Here is a 24,054-nt window from a genome sequence, read left to right on the forward strand (position 1 = left end):
ATGTGAAAAAATTTGACTAATCAAGTGGAGTGCAAAAGAAACACTGATGTTCAATAAATATTTCTGTTCTGTTTTGGGGTGAAAAACAGACGATAAAGCCATGTTCCAGATTGGTAATAAAATACTTTCTGTACCAATGCAAGCCTGAGAATGTAAAATAAGAGCAGCTCCAGTTAAAGAACTCAAAATCAGCAGCTCTGGATAAATGTTCATCCAACAGTTTTTAATATTATTTTCCCAATCAGTTAGTTGGGAGATGCTGTGGAGGTTTCAGACGACTCGATGAATTAACATGTGTGAGTTTTCATTGATTCGGTTGGTTTATAAAGAGAGAACAGCCCTGATTCCAGAAACAGGGATGGAAAAGCTGATAATGAAAAGGAGAGTAGCATGACCAATACCACTTGACCAACTTGACACAAGTTGGTGGAAAATATATTTTAGATAAATGTACAAGTTTGGTGAGTAAAGGAAGTAATGTTATAATGGAATAATACTTAACATTTCCATAGAATATTTGGATTGGTATGACCTGATATTTCCATGACGGATGCTTGTGTAGAATTAGCACATTATGCTTTAAAAGAATTAGGCGTTGACTAATTGATTTCAAAATGTCCTTTTAATGTGCAATTTTCATGGAGGACATATTAGTTTAAAGATTTAAACACAGATAAGCCTTTAGCAATTTAAAAAATTTTCAGAGACCTAAAAGAGGATATAATATCATCACTGCTCAATTTTTCAGATAACACACAGATTGGGAGAATGTTCAGTGATAGTGACTTGTTTTCAGAATTTACCAATCTCTGAGCACGCTGGGCTTTAGCCAACAATACCTGTTTTAATATAGGTCCCATAAAATGACACATCTAGGAACAAGAACTGTAGAACTTTGTAGGATGTGCAGCTCCCTCCTGGGGAGTCATTACTTCACAAGGCTCTGGAGATCAGACAGAGATGTTAGCTAATCTTGTCACATCCGTGAGTTTGTGCTGCTGCCCACAGGTTTGGAGCAGAGAACGGTGTCACCCTCCTTTGACAAGTCTGAACTATGTGCATGGGGAGTGAACTGAGCACCAGCACAGGCTCAAGAACGTGTTTGATAGTGCAGGAATGCCCTCTGTGGGCATGGCTGGTGGTATAAAAACTGGGACAACAAATTACCTCTGCAATTAACACTTTTACTGTAGCTTTCCTTGGCCCAGCACTGGTGTTCACAATTTATGGGGCTATTAGGTAACTATGGAAAGCCTTTGGAAGAGCAGAAAAAAGAACAAGGTGGGCAAAAAGACTCCAAATGATCAATGTTTAAAAAACTCTTATATTCCAGGAGACTGGGCATGGCAGGAACTCATGCTTCATAAAGCACTTATTGAATATTAGGTCTAGCAGCTAGAAGACAAAGCTAAACACACTGATTGCGTACAGCAAAACAATTTTTCCTACAGGTAATAGTCACTGGAATAATCTGCCAAGGGCTGCAAGGGGATTTCCCAGAACATGCAATCTCTTGTTATTCCTAAAGAGGAGTTCTACCTCAAACACAAATTAAATAAGGGAAGTCCTACAGTTTCTGTTACCCAAGGTCAAGGGAGATTATCATTAGTCTCCTCTGGCCTTGTAACTTATAAATAGAGTCCTGCTGGGAAAAAAAGGAATTATCCTTATCTTGGACTTTCTCAAAACAGTGTGGATAAACAGTAAGAATGCAGAAAGATCAGAAACAGTCACTTTGCAAACAGTTGTGCCTAGTTTGATATTTCCACTGAGAAGACCAATACGTTTTGTCATTCCAGAATGTTTCAAGCTCTTCCTTCTCCCTGCCAGAGCTCAGCCATACCCAATACACTGATTTCCAGGGCTGCTAACTAGTCAACATTTGATAATCATAACGAAGCCTGGGTTTGAAGTCAGTGGGAGTTTTGCCATTCTCATCTAAGGGGTGGATCAAACCAGATCTTTGCAATTTAAGGACACACCTCAAATTCTCTGTCCAATGCTAAGTGAAACTCAGGGGAATTATGCCACACACACACACAACTGCTGAGCCTGGCTGAAGCAGCAGATGTTTCTCATATCCCATGTGCAGTACTGTTTTATTTAGGCAATATTTAGAAGGAATTCTACCTACATGATGTGAGTCACTGCACAGCTACCGTAAAAACACCACACCAGCAACAGACACAAATGTATTCTGTAGTACTGTGCTGGCTTTTTTTGTTCTTTGGAAAAAGAGAGTGCTTCACACAGAATGTATCTTCCTACAATTTTTCTTTTGTTTTGTTAAAAGAAAATAGAAACTCCTGTCAGTTTCTGGGAGTGCTCTGCATGTATGAAGCAAGTGACACGGGAGCAAGTGACACTGATTTGACCTTTGGCTTGAAACATACAGTGAAACAGCCTTTAGGTTAGATCAGTCCCCACCTTTACAACTTCCTGAGATAATACTGATGATAATACAAGTATGTAAAATGGAATTGTATTTCAATGCAAAAAGTCTAGTCTGAGCCTTGTGCTCAGAGCAAGACTATATTTGCATCAACTATTCCATCAGTACCAGCCCCTTTTACCTTGAACCTGCTGTCCATCTCTGCTGTGAGCATGGCAGAAAAGGGTTTAATGTGCTCTTTCATCACTAGAAAACTTGAAGTCACAGCATTCAGAATCCAGTGGGAAAGCAGGACACCCCAGATCCTGCCTGGTCTTTGGTGTGTAGCAGGGATATGTAGCGCAGTTTCTGTCAGGCCTGCCTCTCCATGAGCGTGTGCTGACTAGTAGGCTGTGGGGTTTTCTGAAACTTAAGATGTCTCTGTCACTCCTGGAATTTTTGTTTTGATGTGTGTTTTTGGTTTGGGGCTTGGGTTGTTTTTTTTAATTTAATAATATCTTAATTCTAAACCACAAAGAAAAATTACTCTCAAGCCTGCTGGACAGAACAACTACCTGGGAGGTGTCTGGGAGGACAGATACTTTAACTTCTGCTCCAATAAAAGTATTTAAATAGATCTTTAAAATACAGACAAATTGCCAAGAGATGTGTCTAGAATATTCTCTCAGCATGAATACTTGTAGCTCATTCTTTGGAGAACAAAATGTTAGTTGAAGTCCTCCCAGCAGGTGACTTGGAACTATAGGGTCCTGCATTTCACATGAATGCCTGAAGGGCAGAGAGTTAGGATGAAACAGGAACTGCTAGAATAGGAGAAGGAACAAAATTGTCAGATTTGTCAGTAGACCTCAACAGAAAATACATTGTACATTGGTGAGGGAGTTCCTCCTGGAGAAAACAATGATTTCTTATCAAATCCACAAATAATTTTGAGCTGCCTTTTCAGTAAGTATTCTCAAAAACCTGTCCAGTTGCAAATGAGTGTCTCCCAGGCTTCAGGAAGCAGGAACCTCTACTGTTGGCAACAGGCTCCTACTGTCTCCCACCGCTGTACTCATGAATTCAGGGACAATGCTTGCACTAATTTTAGAAGCAGTCAGGCTCTTTGGACAAACCATGGAAGTCCTGTTAGAAGAACTGAGCATCAAAGACTTTAGCTAATCAATATGCACCCATAAATGATTATGAAAGATACATTTCTGAGGACTTCCAAATGCACATCCACATACTTTTCAGCAGAAAAAAGATTTGCATTTCAGAAATATGGTCCAGATTAGATCTAGGTTTCCATAGGCTGTATGTAATTTTCCTGAAAACAAAGGCAAAGGAGAAACAGAAAAGATGTACAGATTCCTGAGGAGTGTTTTCCTGTCTGAGGCATAAAAAGGCCCATGTTTTCAAATGAAAAACATCGTAATTTAAGACTGCTCCATAAGAAAACAAGTACTATTTGTGTAGGCAGCCCTGGCAAAATTGTCATATATCATGATACAAATATCCTAGGCATAATCAAAACAGGAAAGGTTCATATACGTACCTTTTGTATTAAATTAATATGATCTCATGAAAGCAGTGCTTGTGTAGACACCTAGAGTTTGACTGTTCTGGCTGAGATGGGTTACAGGCTACTCAGCAACACAAGCAAGGCCTTCTAATTACATTTAATTCTGCCCTTTAAATCAAAACTATATTGTACCCTTTTAGTTACAAAGTAAGACAGTAAAAATAGGACGTGCTTCAAAAACCTGCCCGGTGGAACCACAAGATTTTAATGTGTAAAGCATTTTAAAGCATTTAAAACATTCAGAAGGAAAAAAAAAAAAACTCAACAGAACAATCTATTTAAGAAAATGTTTTAATTTTTCTTACTTTCTAGTAGCCATTTTCTCATGTGTCTGCTTAAATTCTAAATCAGCAATACAATTTCCCCTCTAGCCTTTTTGTCTGGAAGAAAAACAAAGTCAAGGAAAAATCTTGGAAAAGAAAAGCTTGAGAAGGTACCATTATTCTAAATAGGCTGTATTATTATTGCTTAAGTAAGATAATGAAACACTCAGGATTGGAGGAACAGAGGCTGGCAGTTTACACTAGGCATTTCCTCTCAGGTTTTGTTCTTCCTGCACACGACGTGCCCCCTTGTGGGGAGAGGTTCAGGCCCACAAACCACCGGCCTTCCATTACAGGCTTTTATTGGGCGAAAGAGACAGTTGTCACAAAACAGCTTTTTGCTTCCAAATTTCTCACTTTTCAGTCCCTCCTTAGATATGTGATGCTCAATGTGCTTGGCATGGATCTCTCCTTTAGGTTGTGGGTAGATGAAGGAAAGCAGCAAGCTGTAAGGCTCCTGAAGAGATGACACCAGGTGACTAACACTGTAAAAATAGTGTGGAACTGGTTCCTTCAGCCATGTGAAAGAGATAAGTTTTAGCACCCTCGTGGAGCAGAGGAAAGCTGCCTTAAAGAAAGCACTGCATGAAAGTTTGCTTGTGACAAGAGTAAGAGGATGGATCCTCTTACTAATCCCCTGGATATAAAGGACATCCTACAAGCTACAGGCATGATCACTGTAGGAATCTCTGCACTGAACTATTGGCAGGCCCTTAACTCACGTCAACTCATGCTGTGGTAACACTGAAATGGTTCTGAAAATATCTTCAGGCTCATATTAAAATCCTTTTTGTCCTTTCTTGTAATATTTATCTGGCCATCACAACCATGGTGTAGTTACCGGTATGACGTCCTTGCCCATACCTTAAATTAACTTTATTTATTAAAAATAGTCACTTCAAAATGCCAAAAATTCAGGTAATGTGGATCATAAACATCCACTTAAATGTTTTTATCATGACAGATCTTCAAGTAGTGTAGCAACTCCACTGGAGTTATGAAAACCAAGGCTATTATATTGCATTCAGTGTGAACACAGGGTGAAGAATACCAAACAATGATACCTTGTGAGTATTAAACACAGCGTGATAGTCTTCTTTCTTCCTTCAATATAGAAAGCATATTGATTTTCACATATGAGAGGTAAGCAAATGAACTGTTTCCCCAAAACATGTAATAGGCTGATGAAACAAACAAATGATCCTTTGTTAGAAGTACAAGATAAAACATAAGCACATTAAAGCACAGAGTCTGGTAAAGTGACAGGAGGCTGCTCCACTCTGCTACAGAAAGACAGAGAAGGGGCACCCAAAGTGCAACATAAATGGACAGGAAGGAAGATGGCAAGGAAAGAGAAGGGAGGAAGTCTGTGCTAACAATGCTTCTATCTGAGATATTAGTGTAAGACACGACAAAATAAACACGGTAATTTCTAGATTTGCCTAACATACAATAATCTCTCTTGCAGCAGGTTCTTTCTGTCTCAAATTCTAGATCCCAAAGATCCTCCCTTAGAAAACTGTTAATCGCTTCTGGGAGAAGGGATTATTCTACACTAGTTTGTTCCTTATACCTCAGTAGACACCAGAGTCCCATTTCTTATCACTGTGGATACATCTGTCTGCTTTGCTGCTCCAGACATAAGCAAACTGGAGCAAACTGGAACTGGAGTATGAAGTAAGCTGGCTTCTGGGTACTGACCCTCACAGCACTCTACAGCAATATTCTCTCCACTTTCACTGGTGTGGAATCTTCTCTTGAAATGAGGAACTACACAGCACATCAAATAAAACTTGAAAAATGAGTGAGTTGTCTTGAGACAATAGACATGCGTCTGACTTTGTGATTTCTATTTCCTTTCAGTTCCATGTAAGACAATTCAGCACTTGAAATACCTGAGAACTGTAAAAGCATTGCAATGTTCATGTCTCTTGCAGTTGACTAACGAAATAAGAATTTTAAAGTCAGTTCTTGGAAGGATTCTGCTCTCTTGTTCAATTATTACATAACAAATTGTACACAAATGCTATTAGCTTTGTGTCAGAAATAAATTTGGGTAGAATCTCAAGCCTTCCACTGAATCATCTCTGCAAAGATGGCCCATCTTTTCAGCAAGAAGCAGCCTAGAGAAAGCAAAAGAAGATGTCATGTATTACTTGAGGACAACACGATAACTGAAGTATTAAACACAACAATTATTACCTACCTTTCTTTGGCTAAGAGAACAGACATCCCCACCAGCTTAGCAAACTCATCAGCTGTGAGAGAACCCTTTTCAGATACCTATCAAAAAACAAGTACACAAATAAACAAACCATGGCATTAGAAGAACAACAAAGTTCTTTCAGCTACTGAATCAGGTTTAACCTTGTGAAGTGATAAATTGGTAGACAATCCCTTGAGAAGAGAATTAATTTGTTTGCTTTTTTAAAAGTACAACTAATTATGAGTACTTCCCCTTAAAAATTAATTAATCTCTTCAGTGCCCTGGGAAAATTGCTGAGTATAAAAAAGCAAGAGAGAAAAGAGTTAAATCCGTAAAAAAATCATACAGTACCCATTCCTTTGGAATTTTTTTAAAGATCCCTTGGAATCAAATGAACTGAAAAATTGGAATAGCTCAGACAGCAGAATACAGTCTCCATCAGTATTTACACAGCAGAACTATTCTAAGTGACTCTGCAAACACTGAAGCCTAGACAGGGAAATAAGAGACCTGTTGAGGGCAGGTCATCGATGTAGAAATATGTCATCTCAGGTGGAAGAGAAGAATTTGAGTTTTATGGCATTTAAAATACACCCACTGCCTACAGGAAAATCCCCAAACCTTAGTACTTCACATGACATTGTGGCATACTAGAGGAGTAACTAAAAGCCACCATCACATTCAGCTGACACAAAAGGCAAGTTCATTTTTGGGACTCAAAACTTTGGCCCTTTTGTCTCAATCATGCTACTTAATAAAATTAAGCCTTCTCACACACGTGGGACATGTGGATGTTCAAAATACCATATAAATAATACATGTGAAATCTAGATTTATTATTGCCTTGAATTTCCCAGATAAACATGTTTTATTCTCTAAAAATTAATTATCCTTCCATTTCTCCATTGCTTTAGATTCAAGCTAAGTTGTAAATCCGGATATAGTTGCGATTTCCTGCTTCCCACATAACTGGGTGGGGAGGGCTCTATTTTGCATCATTCTCAGCAGTAGTCCTTTTACAGAAACTCAGATTAAATCAGTCCTAACATGAGATTTTCAGAGTAATGGACGTCAGCTATACAATTGGTGATTAATTATCTTTCCTCCCCAAACCACTGCGCTCATCAAGGGTGATGCTGGATTCCTTTGATGTCCGTGTCATTTCCTGTCTTCACCAGCCATTCAAAACCACATCTCGCTCCTGCCTGAAACCCTATGGCTTCCTTTCACTTCTCAGAACTTAATGTATAATGTGCAATAACATTAAAGTATGGGTGCTTTTGGCCACAAGTCTGATCTCATCTTCCCTTTTCCATACAACCTAGTCTTCCTCAGTTGAAGCCTCTCCCTTCCATTCTTCTATGGAACCAAAGTTTTGTGTTATGAAATAACATAAAAAGGCACCTTGGTAATAAATCCACCCTCTGCTACTTTTTGCAGTTGACCTCCTTTGTTATCAAGAAAGGTTTTTCCTTTCTTTTCAAAGACATAAGCACTCTTACTGAAGACAAAAAAATTCATTAAAAACCAAAAATAATCAGAAAAAAGCCCTATAATGGTCTTAGTATTTTTCTACACATTTAAGAAAAGAAACTGAAAATATTAACGTATACTGAAAGATTTAAGCATTTTAATGTTGTTGATTTAGAATAGAATCTTTTAAATCACTGTAAATATTTCTCTTATCTAACAGTCTTTCTGATGAGCAAAAGCTTTATGGTGACAATATGCAAAACACACTGAACAGTCTACCTTGTGTCAAGTGAGGAGGTGTCTTTGATAGCTCTACTTTTTCTCGACTGCCCCCTCATTAACTTTGATGTTTAACTTTGGATACGCTGGATCAGCCTTTTCTCAAATGTATGAAAATCAAAAAGTTACATTCCACTCAGAAAGACATAGGAAAAATGTAACAAATTATAGGGTAACAGGACTGTAAAGCGTCCAGAGGCAGCACAACCACAAAGGTTTATGACACTGAGCAATTCATACTATTATTTTCCCTGATGAAGTTGGGGATTAATTCTATACACACTACTCTCCCACTGAGTGCTCTTCACAGCAGCAAATTTGGTACACATGCAAGGTACTGCTCTATGAAATAAACCCAAACCAAACAACTACCTAAATGAACATTTAAGAGCTGTTTCCACTGCCTTCAAGCAGTACAGTGTCTGAAGTTCACTTCTGTTAAATTAGGTGCTCAATAAATGCCATGAATTTCAATCTACAGTGGAAAAGATTTGGAGGAAGGCTGAAGGTTAATGAAGTTTGAAAAGAGATAGAAAAGTGATTTATTCCTTAAAGAAAAAGTAATGACTAAGATTATTGCTTGCACAGAACTTTGAAGTTGAGGAGTGCTATTTAAATATTTCTTTTAGAAGATATGAAGTGGAATGCTTTGTATTTTGAAACCTCAAGAGGAAATCCCATACCTCAAGTTTTTTACCTAATATGTTTAAATTTCCCTAGCATGGTCAGAACACTGAAGGAAATGAAGTACACTTACTGTCTCTAAAGCAGCAGCTACCATTTCCTCCTCATTATGAGACTGGAGTTCAATCACCATGACACCACTATCAAATATCCGAAGCCTAAAATCAAAAAAGAGAGGCAAAGTAACTAAAAACCTTGTGCACATCACTTATGGTCTTGTTTCTAATGGATCCACATCTAGAACCACTTCACAAAAGGGGAAAAAATCCCCCCAAACCCAAGCAAGCTCTCTAAGATGAACTTAAGCTTAACAGCATATTCAAATTCTGAAGAGACAGATAAAAGCAGGGCATATGTCTGGTCTTGGTTAAACCCTTTTCCAGCCTGAAAAAATTCTAAGTGAAAAAATAACATCTTCCTAGCTAAAAATTAATGTTTTAATGTAGAGTGGATGTTAGTGCATAGAGCAGCATCCTTTAAGCCAATAATGATTTTGTTAATATACCCACAACAATCACAAAAAAATTCTACTTCAAGTAAAAACTAAATCATCATGGTCTGACCTGTGAGTGCTGTGCTTTATAAATAAATCCATAAAGCTCTTACCTTAGTGGTAATTTCAGTGATTCCAGCATTTTACAAGCATTTACTAAATCTTCTGGTGACAGCAACTATTAAAATAGTAAAACATATTTATTTACAGCTTGCATTTCAGGTGTATAGTATAACATCAAAACAAACAAAGTTTTAGTAGCTGAAGCTATAAAATACACTTGGCTACACTTATTGTTAATTCTTTTTCCTTTCTATTGTGCAGTCTGTTTTCTTGGCTTCTATGCTCCTTTCTGTTCTCTTACTATGTATTCTATAATAATCTTCCTTGCCTTGTTTACAGAAAGAATTGCTGTATTTTGTTTAAAAAATTTCCCATAACATTCACCATTCTTTAGTAGCCCCTGACCTTTAAGTTTTGTTTCCAGATAAGTATGGATTTTCCCTTTTACATGGTATCATAAAAAGCAGCATACATTATTATTACTTGTAAAGGATACATACGTATTATAAGGAAAAATGAGAATGAGAAAGGTAAAACCCCTCTAATTTTAATAAAGAGCTGATCACATTGCATTGTAGACAAGTAGAATGAGCCATTGGTAGGGAACATTTTTACCCTTTAATGTCCTTATGACTGAAGTCCTGTCCTAACACTGTGACCCAGGGCAGTGTCTCACCTCCAGCCCTCGAGCACGATTCACCAGGCAGTACACTTCTGTCAGAGACATGATCCCCCCTCGCTCCTGTGTTAACGAGCACAAGACTGGTGAGAGAAACAGCCCAGGAACCTCATAATCTCTACTTGCAGGTGCTGATTAAACAGGTGAGACAGAGGGGCTAAATGATGGGCCCTAATGGGAAAAAACTAAAGAGGCAAGTTGTACCTTTCACTAACAATTTTAAAATGCAAAATAGCGACACGACACCCAAGGACCGTGAATTACTTTGATTTTAAACCAGAGAATAAATCATAGGAACAAGGAATTTCAATATATTAAATCTATCAATCAATTTACTGGTTTTACTTTTCAGAAAAACTCGGTTTTCTATTCTGATCACAGTAAGTAGCACATACCTTTCACAAAAATACTGTAGTATTTATGCTTTTTAGGAAGAACATAGCCTTATAAGCTGCAATATGAAATTTAACTGTTTGGTGAGAAACCTGTAATCTATAATATCTTAAGATAAATTAAAATAGGAGATATTACTATGGGCTGGTAATCTACTTAATAATTCTGTCCTATATTTCCAAAATATATAAATTTTAAGCAGTTTAAAAAGATTCATTACTTTTATTTTCAGTCAGTGTCATTTCCCTCTTTCTTTAAAAAAATGAAATATTCTGCAGCAAGGGATGAATAAAGAGCTGTTCAAATACAAGAAAGACCACTTGAATATTTTTCTAAATCTCATCAACATTTTGCAAATCAAAAGTTGATGCCATTAGTCCTAAGAAAAATTTGTACTGAACTTTTTTTATTCAAAAAGGCAACATATATTCCTCCCATTAACACTGAGTAGGAGGCTGTGCTGCTAAATCTGCTTTAGAAAGAGGCAGACTACTACAGCCAAAACACACATCAAAATTCAGCAACACATGGAAAATGCTGGTGCAAGATGTGGTGCATTACCTCTAGGGGTGCCTGCAGGATTCCAGCCAGCTGCTTTGCCAGTTGCATGTGGTACTGTGTACCAGATCCATACGTTTCCCTCGTAACTGGATTAGCTATACCCATACTCAGTAGGTAGGACTTGAACTTAATGGTCTGAACAAGCAAACAAACAAAAAAATTTAAAAGTACAGCAGCTAATGAGTGATTCTGGTTTTTAAAAATCTTTGATTTTATTACTATAACCATGTTTTGGTGAATAAATCCCTCAGTTTATTACCAATAAAGTTAATTACTAGGCAAAGAGAAGGCAAAACTTTGTACCATTTATTTTTGACCAGCACAGGTAAAGAAAGAGAAAAATTTATACAAAAGCAGCTAAATCACTGCTTTTAAAAAGGGTTAAAGAAAAATTAACGCTAAGCAAGTAAACTCAACACCATGTATAAGGGACTAAACACAACAAAACCAAACAGTAAGGGTTTTTATTAACACTACATTATTAAACAGATAACTTTTTGCTTTTCATAAGAACATTTTTGTAGAATTTAAAAATTAAATTAATTTACCTCATCCTCAGTGATGTCACCTTGTTTTTCTTTAATCTTGTTGGCTATTGACTTGGATAATTCCACCATTTCCTTAGCCTATGAAGAAACACATAGAGATAAGTCAACTTCCAGCATAAGAGAAAAAAGCGTGCTTAAAACTGAGAAAACGAGTGTAAGTCTACTTGGCCAAGTGACACGTGCCATTCATCCATACCTTCTCCATTAGTTTGCTAAGGTCCTCAAAAGCCTGAAATGAAAAGCAGACAATGCAGATCAATATAATTACAGCATTCAGTTTTATGGACACAGGGAGATGCCTTTGTCCACCTACCCAAGCTACTCATAAGAGCTGTGGCTCCTTAAGATGAGTGTGTTACAATATGAGATACCATGCCTTATTTGTTGATAAAACTGTTTTACAGCATGTCTTATAATTGAAACAAACAATAAAAAAGAGAATCAAACAACCACATGCTTTTCCAGTATATGAGCAGAATTTCAGTATGATTTATGATGTCCATGTGATAGGAAGGGATAATGAGATACTGAGTCCAAGAAAAGATTAAACTCTCCAAATTTATTATGCTCTCTGTAAGGTGGAGGAAGGTTTCTGGGTGGTGATGGTAGGTTTTGTTCCAACAATTAACCCTCTCAAGGAGATCTGTTGTTTCTGGCAAGCTGCAAGACAGCTGTAAAGCTATAGATGGTACTCCTCCTGACAAGACAACTTAAATCAGTGAATGTTACTTAATTAGTAAGAAACACTCATTTCAAATGAGCAAGAAAGAGGATATCTGAGGGACAAAACCTCTGAAATGTGTGGCAACATCTCATCATTTAAGTACTCCAATAAAATGCTATGGTCTCAAATACAACAACTCTACAACAACCCACAAAGGGTTTTTAGGCTTAAATAAATCATACTTTAAAAACAGCTGAAGGTATACTGAAATTCCAAACTTTTGGTAATGATAAACTAGTATTTTAAAAAATCATGTAAAAAAAAAAAAGAGAGCTAGCAACTCCATTAATGCAACCATATTAAAAAGGAACTCCCTTTTCTTCCACCCTCATCAACACATTCATTCAGCCTCCTCACTACTCTCAATACATGACTACATGTCCAGATGATCAACCTTTTCAAACAACGTTTTTTTGGGATGAGAAAAATTCCTGAACCTTTTCATCTAGAGTTGGCTTGACAGCAGAATGGGAGCCCTCCAGCCTCACGTAAAGAATGTTCAGTTACACTGTCAAATAGCCAGAGAGACATCTTGCCTACAGCTTCTAGCCACTGCCTCTATGTCATTTCTGCCTTACTCTGACTAATCCCCCACTAGAAAGACACACTTCAGCAGGGTTTTTGCAGGAAGACCCTGTTGTTCCCATATACTTTTAGGTGCCTTATGAAGAAGCTTATTGGTCAGAGATTCAATGTGCAAAGAACAAAAGGAGATACCTCTAGAAAGAGACAGGTTTGCTTTTCACCTCCTGATAGTGCCAGTGTTTCTCCAGTGACTGGACAAGTTTAGCCCCTAACACTTGGCACCTGAGTTAGATATCCAAAATTAGGTGGTCCACAGGGAGAAAAGAAAATATGTCACTGTATAACAATAATTTACCACTAAGAAAACAAAAGCTTCTATTGGAATACTTCTTCTTACTCCTTAATCTGCCAAACTGAATAATTTACAATAGATTTCCCAATCTCTAGTGTAAATCAAAGTCCTGCTACTCTACTTGTATATGATATCAACAATAAGTTTTCTGACAGGGCTTTTCCCAGCTTGTTTCTAATCTCTATACCTGCATGAAAACAACATTCATCAAAAGAAGCCCTGATTTAGCTAAATAAACAGTATGCTGTGTCTAACTCCTCCTCTGCCTGACTCACCCAGGGCAGGCCTGGAAACAAAGGGGAATGTGCACACACCTAACAGGAACTTCCTCAGATAAACAAAAGGCTAAAGAACTGGATTCTTATCAGCACTGAACAGCAGATGCAGGAAGCCTTTTCCTGGAAGCCAGGGCACCATTTTTAAAATTAAGTCATTTATAACATTTAAAGCTGGAGGAAGGCAGGATTTTACAAGTCATGGCTTTCCTCTGCTCACACAACATGTATAAATGGATTTCTTTTACTCTCTGACAAAGCTACTAAAGGAAAAAATATGCAGACAATGCCTTTTGAACTATATACCCACGCATGTAACCACAATACCTTTTGAACTACACACAAAACTTCATTCAGTACATTCCTCACAGACAGAAACCAAGAAAGTTTAAAGCTCACAGTATCTGAAACAGCACGTGGCCTGCAAAGGCACTTTAATTTTTATAAGTATTTGAGTAGGGAATGCCTTTTTCTTGTGGCACACTGAATCCCATAAAGCTTTGCCACAAGAACAAATCTGCTGCATGTAGTTTATGAGTACTTTTGTATCAATCTCTACTACCACGACAGAATCAGACTATTTTTGAAGGTACTGCTCGCAGGTATATATGAAGAAATTAAATGCCTCTGCTGTCCATTAGTATTGATATATGGAATTCAACTATTGTGCTGGTTCTATGGAAAAGAATGGTCTCCAAGTAGGTAGGTACTTTGCAAAGTATTTATAACATCTTGTCCCTGTCTGGACTGCAAATCATTTTACTGTAATTATAAGCCTAAATGTAACATCTAAAAACCTGGCTTTAAAGGAATTGTTTAAATGAAGTACCTTTACATATATTGGTAAGTAAGTTAAACAAAATAAATAACTATACACTGTACACTCTTAATCAATTCAGACTTCTCAACAAAAACAGTAAATAGTCTCAGCTGTCCCTAAAAGAAAGTGTGAATGAATGTAAATAGTTCAGACAGGTGGCTGACCTTGAAACTTCAAAAGTACCTACCTCGGAAATGTTTTTGTCAGTCTCTTTTCTTTTTTCTTCTAATTTCCTTTCAATACCTACAATTCCTACAGCCCTTATTCTTCCTGCCTAAAAAAAAAAAAAAAAGGAAATAGTCAGAATAGGAAATGCTAAGTTTTCTCATTTGCCTCACTGTGAAAATTAGAGAACCGGAAATATTCCCCCACACAGCAGATACCATTCATACAATATTTCATGCATTTCTTAACAGTAATTTTCAAACCATTGTTAAAAAATTAAGAAATGTGAACCACGTATGAATTTGCTGTGCTAGACAAGTAATGATATTGACAGTATATTTGAGGCTATTAATATGGCTTAATATCCAGACTAAGTATTCCAGCTCATCTCAATTCCAGCCTCTCAAGTCCATGTGAACATCCATACTAGAGCTGTGGAAATGCCTGAGTGCATTACTTCAAGAAATCCAGCCTGAAGAAACAGAAACATAGAAACACAATGCTAAGTACAGTCTAATTTACCTTCCTCAGAGGTATTAGAATGTGGGCGATGGTGAAACTTTTACCAGATGCCAAATGTGCTCTAGAAAGGTTGGCACCTAAGTGGCAGCAGTGCCAGGCCTCTCACCTCTGACTGCAAAGCTCAGCACTGGTGTTAGAGAGTTGCTATGACTTAAATAGAGGCAAGGCATTTTGATTAGATTCTTCATGCATTACTCCAAATGCAGCTGTCCATATAGGTACTGCATTTACCACAGAGAACATACATGATTTCATATTGAACAATCTTTAAATCATCCTATTTCACTCATACAATACTATATATTCATATATTCAGCATATTAATATATAGAAACAACACCTACATGTTTATCAGTGTTAATAACTTAGAAGTATGTAGGCAGATAAACCTTATTTAATATATGACATTCTTCCTAACAACTGTCCATTTAGAATACCCATTTAAATCAAACATATATTGGTTTTAAAGAGTTATATAAAAGTCACATGTTATATTGACTTCCAGCCTCAAAATAAACCAGGAATCACACTAAAGACAAAAAATTTTCCGGCTTCATTGGACTTCACATGCTGAATAAAAGTATGTGCAAATAAATATTGTATTTTCACAATTATGTGTGTTTGTGTCTAACTAAAACAAACAAACAAAAAAGGAGCTCATTATCTAAGCATACTCAAGAGAGGCTACTGTGTTCTATCAGATGAAAAATGTAAAGGACAAACTAATTTATGCCAGTGAAAAACCAGGCAAACTAAAGCTGAATTTGTGCACATGCCCATGATGTTGGTTAGAGTCACATGCTGGATGTGTTATATGAGGGTGGCAAGAAGTGGCAGTAAGAGATTACACACAGATCCTGCTCAGAAGCTCTGCACATACCTGTGAATCCTTGTTAACTTGCATGGCCTGACCAGTGGGCATGCTCTCCCATCTCCTCTGTGTGATTTCTTCCGATAATCGTCTGTAGAACTGCAAACATTAAAGAGTGACAACAGATGTTTCATGAACTGTGCAGAGTACCTCTGTTTATTGTTAGCATCTTGGTGATGAAATAAACTTCACAATGCACGAAGACAAAATATGATAACACCTACACAACTCATTATATGGAAATTCTTAATGTCCAGCCTTCAAAGGCATTCACATTAGAAGAGAAGCCATGCAGTCACTAAGTACTTCCATTGTAAAATATTTCTTCAGATTTTCAAAATGTCCCAAGCCATGTTAAATGTTGAGGTATACTCAAAGGCATGTTTTTAAAGGAAGGAAAGCTGAACAATCCAATTGCTATTGATCTGCTAACTCAACAATATAAAAACAACCACAGAGATCAATGACACCAATTTGTTTATTGCTAATACCAGAAGGTGGCATTAGGTAACACTGTGTCCCACTGACCAACATCCAGGAAGAAAATCTATTCCACCCTTTTCATTGTTCAGGTTCACAGAAAAGCATTCTGAAGTCATAAAGAAAGGCTGGGGTTTAATTGATGTGCTGGGCAATCAGCAAGCAGAGTAAGTTTGATTTTCAGACACAACATTAAAATAGATATTGTTATGATTGTGAAAAACACACATTTATACTATGCATAAACCTATAATCATCAGAATGTGAAAACTGCTCACAAAGAAATGAAAGTGAGTCTGATCAAGCACATGCATTTTTAAGACATTCAAACTAATGTGAGTTGCAAATCTTATATTCTGCAATGAACGGGTACAGCTTTTTCCACAGCATAAAGTTCTCAGTCTCCTCAAATGAGGATCTTCCACTGTGAAACTTCTTTACAGAGTGCAACTTCTTAGGTTTTTAGGATGAGCTTTCTTTTAAGAATATATTACATTTTTCCTAGAATGCTCAAAGCCTTTGGGATTTGGTATAGATTAAAAAAAATTATACAGCGTAAAATGAACAAAAGCCCTGAGGAAAGAAAAGGTGTTCAACAATAAAATTAGAGAGGAAATTAGGACTAAGTTGTATGATCCCTGTTTAATAGAGGATTAGGTACAAAAAAGTATCTTTTACTCTGTTAAACATTTAACAGATTTCAGAGATGTCATTTTGGAAAATCCCATGTTCAGTTAAGTAGATTAGCAAAGGAAATATAAGATTATACTAAATGCCCTAAAGTAAGGATGCCTCTTGACATTTCTGGAACTCTATTTGCAGTATTTAATGAAAGAACAAGGGAGGCTCATAGTGTTTGTCTCCCAAAAGGATGTATTGAAAAAGCTCCACCTCAAAAGTAAACATGGAAAGATCATGGGAAATTATCACTAACACAGCAAGAGGAGAAAAGCATGCCCAAGACCTGATTGTGCTTGGCATCCGTGGTACAAACTCACCTCAATCTGCCCATGTTCTTTGAAAGAAAGCTTGACGTAGGAATATTTGCTGCTTTGGAATGGACCAGGCTCTTTGTTTGAAGAAGCAGGATGAAGATGAACTACTATTTTGGCACTATGGAAAAGGAAAGAGAAGATATTTCTGTAATATTTAAATAAACTATTTCTGCATGAAAGTTAACCATTTCATCAAAATCTCTATTAACTATCTCACGTAAGAGCTAAAGATTATCAAAGAATGCTTATATTTATGCATAAACATTTAAATATTTTGATGAAGTAGATCTTGCATAAAAACTACAACAGCCTCTAAAGCAAAAACATGTTACAAATTTAAAATGTACCTATCATCAATCCTTTAGAAATGAACATAACAGATTTTAAAAATTTAAGCAGTAATTTCAAAAAAAACTTTTAGTTAAGATAAAAACTGACTATCAAGTTATAATTTAATTTGGCATTAGTTATTGCAGGTCAAAAGCTAAAATATGTTTTTTCCTGTTTGACACAGGAAAACAAAAGGTGTCAATATTATGTGTAACCTATTTGACTTCTATATGTCACTTGTGGACACTGTGTGTGAACTTATCCAAAACCAACATTCAAAGCCAACATGCATGAAAATAACAGTCTAAAAGGACACCTACTACCAAAACAAACCTTGGGAGAGCATGATTTTAGGAAAATTAACAGACTGCTATCAAACCATGACTGCAAGTCCTCCATTCCCATCTCATTTTACTGATATCTTTGCACTGGTCTTTACTTATCTCTCCAGCATTAATGAATAAACTGATTTCTTCTGAATACCACCAGCATACTACCTTGCCAATCTGATAATTGTGTATGTATTTCTCCAGCCAAATTTTTTTCTCTCTTTAGAAACTTAAAATCAGAATTGTTTATGTCAGAAAGGACCTCTAAAATCATAAGTAGTGATTACAAGGCAGTTAGTTAACAAATTACATCAGTCATGACTCTCTTGCACATTTGACCTCCCCTCAGTGTTCCTTGAGACTGTCAGGATGGAAAATTAACATTGCACACGGAACCTATCATGGATTAATCTATAATACTGGGTACCTCACATAAGATGCATGTGAAAGGATCCATCTGAAAAAGACAATGAGGATGGCCATACCTCTTTCCTATCCCAGCTGCTTGCTCTTCAATAAATACAATCTGAGACAGAGGTACAGCAATGCAGCACTCCTGCAATAAACACCACAAACACAGGTGAATTAAACTATATCCTGTTTATTCACTCTCTAAACCCAAGTGTTCTCTTTCTCCATTTCACAAACAGTATGGATATCTACAGGTGCTGCCTGAAGCACTTTATGTGAAATATGATGGTAGCAACAGAAACAATGTATTACAGTGAAATATATGTAGAAAAATAACAAAAAAAAACCCCAAACCCAACAACTGAGTTCTAGTTAATTAACAAACCTCAACAAACTTAAGTGTCAATGTGTCAACTTTAAAAACCTCAAGCTAGATTCATAGAAGAGACTATGAGATTTAAAAAAATCTTTAGATCTCAGGTCAAAATTTAAAGACTAAGATTTGCACACTACCGCACCTCATCTCTGCAGGTGTACAATACTCACAGGTTCTTGACATTTTTGCACTGATGTTACCTTGAGAGCTAAAAAAATATCCAAACCCACCATTCTTTTTAAATGCTGAATATTTAAAATATACACTACTGTCTGAATGCAATAGGAATTTTTCCATCCATCCTACAGTGAAGGAGTGCTTAATCCAGCACTTGATGCATCTCACCACACATTTATTGGACTGTGCTTTAAACCAAACAAAGAGCAAGAAACAAGGCTGTATCCATCTATTGGAAACTAAACTATCCCAGGCTAAACTCTTTCTACATGCATTTGAGACAGAAGTTGCTATGGGAATGATTCAAAACATCTAATAAGGTGCCTGGTCTTGTTTTGGTGAACATCCTTTGAGGAACATCATCTCCCACACAACACCTTGGTGAGTGACACAGTCACTCAGAAACACAGGAAACACAGGCTGCATTCCCTCTCTGAACTTCTCTCTTCCACCTGCCACTTCTAGCACCAGTTTACAATAGACACTGTTAGAGGGCCCTCTTAATCCCTACTACCAAAACTGTTCCTCTTTGTATGGAGTAATTAAATACCCATTAAATTTGAGAGCAGGGAAGTATACATGCAGGAACTCCAACTAATAAGTAAATGTCTTATTGGGAAACAACCTGGGTTATACTTCCTTTCCTAAAAACTCTTAATGCAAGCTATCTAGGCTCTTCTATGACTCTAGTTTCTAAAGCCATTACAAACAGTTAATAACGTTTGTAAAAGAGCCACAAACTTCTGGACACTTTTAAAGATAGGCAAGATGATACTTCTGTTAAAAAAATGTTTTGAAAATGACAAAAAGAGTTCAACTACACATAGTATGTGAAAAAGAGTTCAACTACACATAGTATGTTCACTGTCAAAGTCACCGATTCGGTTAGTTCCAAGACAGAAAGATATGAACAAATTTTAAGTACAAGGATTTAGAATCACCCTTTCCTGATGTGAGACGCTACAGGAAGGGACACAAAACCAAAAAGATGTTAAATACACAGTGTGTTCATTTAAATTTTGTTTTCCAAAGCCTCATGATTCCATTATGCATGATTTTATAATTTAAAAATTTGTGCAAATCTAGCAATGTAACAAACTTTACAGAATTCCTTTTTTTGTTTTTTTTAAAGACTGTTGAACTGCAGATGGCATGTAAGAACAGCAGCTATAGGACCCAACTGTCTGTTTCTGTAAGATACATTAACCTAATGACATGTGCCAAATTAATTATTATACATTGCTGACACAATAAGAAAGGGACTCTCTCCACAAATTTTTTCTAGGTGAGCTAGATAAGGTTTTTAAGTCTGATGTTAAACCACAGTTGAGCTTAGACAACAGCTTACCAAGAGAACAAAAAGGCACCATGCTCCCCATGTTTCAGTACTGAGAGCTTGAAAATTAATCAGCTTTATTTAACTAACAAAGTTAATTACATCTCCCAACCAGAACTGGGTAATTTTTGCCCATCTCCAGGCCACATTTCTGCCCCTTCTGTTAATCAAGCCCGAGCTTTTCAGAATCTTTGCTGAGTTAAATTAGTTAAAATAAAATTATTTTTCTTCTTCTCCAAGGTTTTCCTCTGCTGATTTAACAAATTTAGTGACCTTGGAAGAATACAAGAAATCACATGGCCTAGGAGCAGATGGAAAAATCAGGGAAAAGAGACAAATGTAATCTTTTTGTTGGAAAGGAGAGCATGGATTTCAGTTCTAAGACTTGATGAAGCCATAATGCCCAATGTTACTGTAAGCATGCAAAAAGTCCAAGTGAGAAGATTAGATACAGTGGCTGCTGTAGTACATGCTCAGCTCTCAAAAAGCAATGCTGATGAAGAAATATAAGGTGATTAACACAGAGTTTAGCACATTATCTCATATGATAATGTGATGGCTGTGCAAGAAAGCCCCATGTTAATTTATACAGAGCAGCTGGTGCTCTGGACAATCAAGCCCTAACTTGTGTAACAGTAACCCCACCATGGGTAACAGCTCTTTAAACATTTTGAAAAAATGTGTATTAAAAATAGGTCTACAGTTCCTGCAAAGAATCCCTAAAGAAAACATCACACTACTCTGCCAAAATAAGAAGATCTTTGGTGATACTGCCTTCAGAGTGCTCTTAGTAGCTCCCTGCTTTGAAGCAAGGACGTGGTATCTGCTAGGGGTCAGCCTTTGAATGTGAGAGGTGCTTCAGCTGCCCTTGCACAAAAGCAATTCCAGTGGAATACAATTTGCTTTTGAAAAGCTGTCATCTGAACGTGCTCCATCTAAACTTTGACTTCCAGGGTTAAAATTATCAATTATTGTGTCCAACACAAGCATAATCCAGCCTGGTCTGGGAAAGACTTCTCCTCCAATTGCATCTGTGGAGTGGTGCCCATTGTCACAGTCTATGCTCAGAGCTTTATGTGTTTGTGGTCTTGTTCTCCCACTTCCAGCCTGCATTCCTAGGCTGTGGTTGATGGCACAAAGCATTCAGCAGCTTTACTGCAGTTACCACACTGTAGTTCTGGCAGGGCCATTTAACCTGTGACCAGCTGTTCACAGCAGTACAGTAAAAGTTCTGGCTGATTTAAGGGAAGGTTCATGGCAGAACAGGCAGCTGGGAGGGCAACATGTCTGTGCAAAACAACATCACCACCAAACACATCCTATTATCAAATCATGGTTCGGGACTATATGATGGGAGCACAATATATGACAGGGCTTGGACTTGAAACCAACAAGAAAGAAAAGGCTTTCCTAGACAAGGAGCACAGGAGAGAACTTCATATTATGATTTGCCTGACACATTCAATTTCAGTTTCAAAATCAATATTTTTTAGTGCGTGACACCAGGCTCTTTTCTCCTTTACTTCTGTGCAGTCAAAAAGAAAAATTTATAGGATACATTCCTATCCCTCCTCATGTCTGCATGATTATTTTATTAAACCAGGACTGGATGAAAGAACACTACATAATCTTCTTTCTGTTGAGAGCCAAAAAGTGGACTATACTTGTAAAACAAAACACATATAAAGGCAGGAATAATCCCCTCTCTGTGTACAGGCTTTTCATTGCATGCTATTTGTTTATTAGGAAATGTACAACTGAATGGTTGGGACTTACATGATTCTTCTGATCCCTCCAGATCAGTCTGTGTGTGCTCAGCAGTAAAACTCCACTATCAAATTTCACCTGGGCAGGAAAAATAAAACAGATCAACACATTGAACCAGTAAGTTACATAAATACTGGTCTTGGAAACATTACACCTTACCACAACCGAGCAATCAGATTTAACAAGCCAGTATTTTGAGAACACTCCCTTTTTTCCAGAAAACAAAATACATGAAGTTTAGGAAACAATGGAGAAAAATAGTATGAAAGGATTTGATGGATAAACACAAACTTCCTTTTTAAACTGTATAAACTTTCCCCTCGGAAATCCTGAGGGATCCTCCCTCCATATAATCTGCAAGATATACTAAAGTTCCTAAATGTATTTTAAACAGGGCTATTGGCTTTGGAACATGTACGCTGACAAAGAAGGTAGAAGCTATGCAAAAAAGCAAAGCAATCTAATAAAAAGATGCTGCACACAGTCTGAAATCTTCCATCCTATCACACAGGAGTATTGCTTCTATCTGTGCTGCTGTTTACTTATCAGACAGCAAACAGTACCTGGAAAATCTGCATTAGCAAATCGCTTCCTACTTGTAAAATCGGAGGCACGTGTTCACAGCTTTTTGTGAGGGCATGCAATTACCATGGTGTAGAAAAATGGAGAGACCAAGATTCAGTCCTGCAGTGAAGTGAAGCAATGAGCAGCACGGCTCAGAAAAGAGGAGAGGGCATGTCAGCACCCAGGATGGCTCAAGTGTGCATTGTGCGTCCTGCCCTGTACCGCACCAAAGCTCAGCCCCGCACAGCAGTGACAGCCCGAGCACAGTGACACTGCCTACACACACCCTGTGCGGGTCCCAACCCTCACCCCATGTCACACACTCTGTCCAAGGCCTTTCTCACAGAATCACAGAATGAAATAAGTTGGAAAAGTTCTCTGAGATCATCGGGTCAAACCTATGACCCAAAATCCCCGTGTAAACCAGACCATGGCCTTGAGCGCCAAGTCCAGTCCTTCCTTAAACAGCTCCAAGAATGGTGACTCCACCACCTCCCAGGGCAGTCCATTCCAATGTCTAATAACCCCTTCTGTCACGAAATTCTTCCTAATGGCCAATCTAAACTTTCCCTAGCACATCTTAATGCTACTTCCTCTTTTCTTGTCACTTGTTGCCTGGAGGAAAAGGCCGACCCTGACCTGGCTCCACCCTTCTTTGAGGCAGCTGCAGAGAGCAGTAAAGTCCCCCCAGAGCCTGCTCTTCTCCAGGCTAAACAATCCCAGCCCCTTCAGCTGCTCTTCCTACGACTTGTGCTCCAGACCCTTCCCCTGGATCCGCTCCAGCACCTCGCTGTCTGTCCGGAGCTAAGGGGCCCGGAACTGAACACAGGATTCGGGGCGCGGCCTCACCAGCGGGGAGGAGGACAATCCTTGCCCTGGTCCTGCTTCCCACACTATGGCTGATACAGGCCAGGATGGCATTGGGCTACCTGGGCACACTGCTGGCTCACGTTCAGCCGCTGTCGACCAGCACAGCCCCTCGAATCTTGCAACTCCGCCCTAATCTCCCCAAAGAGACAAACCCTGCCAGACCCTGGCGCAGAACGTCCTCCCACACCCCCGCTCGATGCTCCGCCTGCAGCCCAAGCCCTTCACACACTTTGCATCGCGTCTCTCGCCCAACACGGCCCGCACTCACAGCCCTGCTGCCCCCCTTGCCTAGGGCCCGCCGCCGCGTCCTTTACCCTCCTCCCTGCCCCGGCCTCGCCGCCAGGCCCCGCGCGGAGCGGCTCCAGCTCCCGTCACCTTCTCTTCGCCGTCGCTGAGGCGCACGCCGCGCTGCTGGATCACCAGCGTCTCTCCCAGCTCCAGCAGCCCGGTGGTCCACGAGAACCTGTCCATGACCGCCCTTCCGCACCCGCACCGGGCCGCGGCCTA

At 38.3% G+C, this 24,054-nt stretch overlaps 1 protein-coding gene across 1 annotated transcript; it reads right to left on the reverse strand.

The window, feature by feature from the left end:
* Positions 1–4,231: 4,231 nt before the first annotated feature.
* VPS36 (vacuolar protein sorting 36 homolog) lies at positions 4,232–24,046 on the reverse strand. Its single transcript, XM_059466177.1, has 14 exons — positions 23,923–24,046; positions 22,123–22,191; positions 18,532–18,602; positions 17,391–17,505; positions 15,922–16,011; positions 14,542–14,628; positions 11,855–11,887; positions 11,659–11,736; positions 11,111–11,245; positions 10,154–10,219; positions 9,528–9,592; positions 8,995–9,079; positions 6,486–6,562; positions 4,232–6,402 (listed from the first exon to the last, which is right to left on the reverse strand). The coding sequence occupies exons 1-14, from the start codon at positions 24,016–24,018 to the stop codon at positions 6,309–6,311; spliced, it is 1,161 nt and encodes a 386-aa protein (XP_059322160.1). The 5' UTR covers positions 24,019–24,046; the 3' UTR covers positions 4,232–6,308.
* Positions 24,047–24,054: the final 8 nt, after the last annotated feature.

Source organism: Ammospiza nelsoni, chromosome 2 (genome assembly GCF_027579445.1).
Source record: "Ammospiza nelsoni isolate bAmmNel1 chromosome 2, bAmmNel1.pri, whole genome shotgun sequence".
Taxonomy (NCBI): domain Eukaryota; kingdom Metazoa; phylum Chordata; class Aves; order Passeriformes; family Passerellidae; genus Ammospiza; species Ammospiza nelsoni.